Source organism: Lolium perenne, chromosome 7, assembly GCF_019359855.2.
Source record: "Lolium perenne isolate Kyuss_39 chromosome 7, Kyuss_2.0, whole genome shotgun sequence".
NCBI lineage: Eukaryota > Viridiplantae > Streptophyta > Magnoliopsida > Poales > Poaceae > Lolium > Lolium perenne.
Genome location: NC_067250.2, coordinates 150970698 through 150976086, shown reverse-complemented (window position 1 = coordinate 150976086; position 5389 = coordinate 150970698). Strand labels below are relative to the sequence as shown.

The following is a 5389-nucleotide window of genomic DNA, read 5'->3' as shown; positions in this document are numbered from 1 at the left end:
ATTGCCATGGCACTGGCCAACTGCGAGCGTGACGAGCTCAACGAGCTCGCTTTGTGGGACGGGCTCGCAATCCAGCTCCGCGAGTCCGCGCTGCTGCAGGGTAGGCCGGCGACTCCTCCGGCCACGCCGACGCGTTCCAGTGAACGCGCTCCGGCTGCTGCTCCGGACTGGGATTCCTGGCCATTTTCACCACACAAACGATGGCCTGGCCGTAGTTGCCGCAACCTGCCCTACCTCCTCCACCGCCGGCGTACCAGCTTCCATGACCTCGTCAACGACGACGACCAGTAGGTAGTACCTAGGTTTTTATGGACTTTTTATATTTTTTATTTATGTAAACTATGATTTTATGAATGGAAAAAAAAATTATACGTCGTTCCGATGGAACCACCCGCCGCAAACAGACGATGATTTCCACTATTTTGACCCACTCCCGAAATGCGTCGCGGCCGTTGGAGATGCCCTAACCAGCTCACCTCAGCACCACCGCCACCCGTCGCCGCCGATCTCCTCCGTACCGTGGCGGCGCTGAAGGCCATCTGGGTGCGCCAGGCCGAGGAAGCAAAGCTCAAGTCCGAGGCCGACACCACCGCCGCCAAGGCCACCTTCCGCGTCCTCTCCGTGTCCGCCCACACCGACCAGCCGCCCAAGGACCCCGAGCCCTCCTCCCCTGCCCAGCCCGCCTCCTTCCCCGCCCTTTGCGCTGCCTCCTCCAACTCCGACTCAGACATACGACGACGACCGTCCCCGCACCCCGCACCCCGCTGGGTCCCTTCGACCCTGTCAAGTCCTCGGCCGCCAGCTCGGGAATCGCCGGTGGCTCCGCGGCGAGCCGGCCACCTTCACCGTCGTCGGTAAAGACCTCGATGGGCGCCGGGTCACCTACGGTGGCGCGCGCGTGTCCGCCTCTACCCCGCGTATAACGGGGTAACTCCGACCTCGAGGGCGTCGTCAGGGTCCGAGGGACAACGCCGACAGCACCTACTCCGTGAGCTACGTGGTCCCCAGGCGCGGCAACTACATAGTCTACGTCGACCTCGACGGTGCGCCCCTGCGCCCATCATGGGCAGCCCCTTCCCAGTCTTCTTTAGCGCTGCCTCCACCACCACGACCTCCTCCGCCTCTGCGTACCCCAACATGGTCACCGAGACCATGCCCAGCATGCCCAATTACACAGATTTCTTAACCTCGGGCGCCTTCCCCAGCCTGCTCGGCCTCGTCCCCAGCTCCTCCACTGGCGCGTCCGGTGAGGTCATCCTGCTTGGCGTCGGCCCCTTGCTTGGGGAGATTTGTCGGGAGCACATCAGCGGCAAATGCAGGCTCCAGGTAATTCATGCCACATTTTAATGAATTCACAGCATTCACCTAATATGCCCTTGCTGTATTGAACTGGGACCAAGAATTGGCTGATGGTCATGTGTTTATCCCCACTGTGCCAAATCAATAATCTAGACATGTTTGGTTGCAAGACTTTCAATGTTGTTCCTATAATAATTTAAGGTGCTTAATTTACATTCAATTCCTCATCCTGCCAGTCATGTTTGGTTACAAGATTTTAACACCCTTTTGTAATAAAACTTAAAGTGAAGAGTGGTTGTAATCAATTTCATGTTTTAGGAACAGAAGGTGAAGAGATTTCATCTACTGGTCTCAGCATCGAACCAATCTCAGTCCTTAAATCATTTTCTAATTTTGATGAAGGCAAACTTGTTGAACTTGTTGAGATGTGTATGCCCATGACTTCTCCATATATGAGATTTCTTTTGTTGTTAGAAACCAACTTGAGATAGTCGTTGATGATGTGAGACATAATTTAGACTGTGAGTTATCATGACCTTCGTAATCTTGTGAAGAGTGTTCAGACTGATACACTCATAATTTTTCTTTGGTGTATCACCTCATTGAGTTGGCAGAGATGTCACCAGTTGCAGATCACTTGAGAGCGTTAGCAATGGATCTGAAAATCTATGTTCACCTTTGCTATAGTACCAAAATTTCTGCTACAGTATTATTCTTTTTCTTTCCGTTAGTTCTCTTAGGTCAAGATTTGTTTTGGTATTGCTAGATTCACATAAGTTTAGTTCTTTCAGTTAGTAATTACATTATACAATTGTACCTTTAACAATTATTATGGGGTATTATGTACTTCAGAGCCCTAATTTAGATTGCTGGTATAGAATCTTACATTTAGTCTACTAAATTTAAACATTGTTAAACAATTGTCATCTGATTTTTTTTCCTTAAGAAGGTTGCTTGATGGATGCGGGATTTGTAACAATAGCTTCAACATAGTAAATATAACATTAGCAGTTTGTTTCATACCAAACTTGATCAAGCCAAAGTTCATTCACGTAACTGTTCATTGTAGGTCTGCATCCTCCTTTCCTGATTTTGCTACTCAAAATGAGGAAATCAAAGAAATTGCAAAGCACTATAATGCAGATGTTGGCTTCAGGATATTCCATGAACGTGTTTTACTCCCTGACACTCACGTGAGACAAAGTTATTTACTCTCCGCATTGGTGTGTTCCAAATACAAAACAGTTAAGCTAGACATTGACCTCACCATCTTCACCAGACAACCAAAATAAAAATGATATCCAATCAGACAGTGAAGATTATATGGCTGATTTTTTGCTTTGTGCATGCTAGGTGGTGAACTATTATTTGTGCCTGAAGAGAGTGTATTTTTCTTGTTAACAGATACTCATTTGTATTTCTCATAATAAATAGATCTTTCAAATTTCCTATCAGTAAAGAAATGAATATGGCTGTCATATGTCCATTTGAGCACTTGCCACCAAGTGTCAGTACGTTGCTAAAGGCAATTCGGTACTGTCTAAGAAAATAATATTCAGTGTTGACTAGTTTAGCCGAATAGGGCAGTAGGTTCCGAAGTTCGGTGAACATCAGAGTCCTATACATGTTGGTTTTAATGAAACTAACTATGAGAGATTGCCCTCTATAATTGGTTGCCTTGATTTGTCCAAGCAATAATAGTAGTACTAATGATAACAAATCCATGTACATGTCAAATCATGGGCCATGTGCATGAAGCTAAGTAACCATAGGTAGAACACCAGGTTACAGAAATCAAAGTCAACTAATAGAAACAACTGGGGCAACAATATATGATAAATTGCTGCGTCTGTGCTGCCACTCATTCTAGAAGTACTGTGTGTTATGTTCACACACAACAAGACCCTATAGCGCTTTAAAAAAAAAACACAAGATCCTATAGCTAGGAAGTGCTATTAAAAAATGCAGAGAATGGTTTAGCCTTCTGGAGTCGGTTCATGTGTTTGTACTATCTTCGCTCACACCAAAGCAAATGATTACATAGGTATTTGGTCAAATTGTCCACCAACAATCAGCAGTATATGTATGCATATCTGAATCATTAAGGACAATATGGTCTGTAAGACTTGTCATCATAATTTTCTTGCAGATTAATTTACCATCTACTTTTCTCTGTTTTATTGAGAAGTCTATAATTTTTTTATTGAAATATGCTTCCTTTATATTATCAAGCATAGCCTGCACGAGGTGGTGTAGGCTGCCGCCGCAATCGCGTTACACAGCCCCGTGGTCTCCGGCACCTGTGGTCAACCTCCTCAAGAAGAGACCATGCTCCCAGTGGTGGCTGCGATTTCAATTCCCCAATTATGTACGTCGCTACTGGTTCAGGAGGTGCTATTCAGGTACGGGTAAACAAATTAGGATTCTGCTTTTTCATGTATCTTGGATCCAGCTGAGGACACAGAAGATGATTTTCCCATTTAATGTTTGTCTTTGTTACCTTAATAAGTTACAATTGACCCAGGTCCTGTAATGGCAGCTAACAAAAAAATTAGATTTAGACCGTAGCATATGCAGCAAGGTGTGCATGTTTTGACCCTTGTTCTGTTTACAATCAACGTTTGTAGATTTGACCAATATGATTATATGAACTATGGTGGTCAGGTGGTGTCTAGCGATTTTTTTATTTTATTTTTGGACAAGTGGCAAGTAATGTTTTATCAAATATGTACACTAATATGATGATCATCAGTAGAGGTGACCATAATCGTAAGAGGCAGCGACGCAAAAGTGACTTCACAGTCGAGAGGTAGGAAGAGCAGGAAAAGGGTGGCAGGAGCATGTTCGTGTGTGGATTAACTTCCCCTCATCAAACTATTTCTTCCTCCCCAAATTTCTTATTGAAGTTAAATGTGTTGTTGGGAGCATAGTTCATGTTGTGGCAACAATAGATAATATAATAGCTGGTCATATTGTGTTATTGAAGCAACCAAAGTTCTCTGTGGTGATTATAAGGACTATAGGTACTTGAGTTGTTCTATCTTATTGTCGATAAATTATTTCTGGGTGTGGTAAAGCTTAAGCAATCATGATTTGTCTCGCAGTGGATGTAATGACGGTAGTGCTATTTTGTACTGGGATGTTACATTTCATGTCATTTTTTCAGAACCCTAGGTCAACATAGATATAAGAAAGCAGAACATTATTAATCACATTTCCAGTTTACGTGCACATATGAATAAGAGAATCAAACTTAGTTATTTTCTCTAGAGCATACAATATTTTGCATGCTCTAGAGAACTGAGGAAATCATCTACAGTACTACACTACATTCTCGCAAACGGTTAAATAAAATGCGTGTACTATGCATAGCAACGAGCATCCTCTAGAATCAAATATGTTGTCGCATACTAAATTTCGATATTCTTGAGCGAAAATTTCCCTGTACTGCATCCAAGGCCAAAACGGAGCAAGCCAGAAATGAAACAATGTACTTACAGGCAAAAGAACAATCATGCCACAAAAATTAAACGATGGTATCAGTGGACAGGGCGGCAGGATGCGCTCGGTCCATCTAGTTTTAGAGATCTCTAATAGATCTCAAATTGTTCGATAGGTAAGTGTCAAGCTTGGGCCTATCAATCTGGTATTAGAGCCTCGCAAATTTTAGCGGACTTGGGGCATTTTGGATCCGGAGCTGAGCGTGGTTGGGTTCTTTTGTAAAACCCATCGCTTTTGCTCTTGATTCCGATGACGGTGTCCAGCTAATCGGAGGCGGCTTGGCGGTGGAGCCGGGGAGGCACCATTCGGCTGCAGATAAAGGTTTAGGAGTGTCTCATGAAGAGAATTTCTTCAATTTTAAATCTCACCTTGCATCTAGATATGTGCAACAACCAGAGGCGAGGAGGCGTGGGCCTAGTGGCGTTGGTAATAGGATCATGAGGGCATATCTAGCGGGGCGATGCAAACGGTTGCTCTGCATCCATTTTGACCGCGCAATCGAACAATTCGTATGGAACCAGGTTCAGCGGCCCGACGCAGAGTGAGGGGGACCGTCCGCGAAGACGCAAACGCGGCGTATATTTGCGTC

At 44.7% G+C, this 5389-nt stretch overlaps 1 protein-coding gene across 5 annotated transcripts; it reads left to right on the top strand.

The window, feature by feature from the left end:
* Window positions 1–412: 412 nt before the first annotated feature.
* On the top strand, window positions 413–4388 carry LOC127300898 (uncharacterized). 5 transcript variants are annotated; one of them, XR_007851636.2, is made up of 3 exons: window positions 420–1326; window positions 2369–2492; window positions 3537–4044. XR_007851636.2 is itself a non-coding variant. In XM_051331094.2 (3 exons), exons 1-3 carry the CDS (start codon window positions 1063–1065, stop codon window positions 4058–4060), a joined length of 435 nt encoding a protein of 144 aa, XP_051187054.1. In that variant the 5' UTR covers window positions 426–1062; the 3' UTR covers window positions 4061–4388. The 5 variants fall into 5 exon arrangements, 2 of the variants coding, with proteins under 2 accessions (XP_051187054.1, XP_051187055.1); XR_011748944.1 differs by having other exon boundaries at window positions 423–1326; window positions 3532–4044; XM_051331094.2 differs by lacking the exon at window positions 2369–2492 and adding an exon at window positions 4055–4388 and having other exon boundaries at window positions 426–1326; window positions 3537–3701.
* The last annotated feature ends 1001 nt before the right edge of the window (window positions 4389–5389 follow it).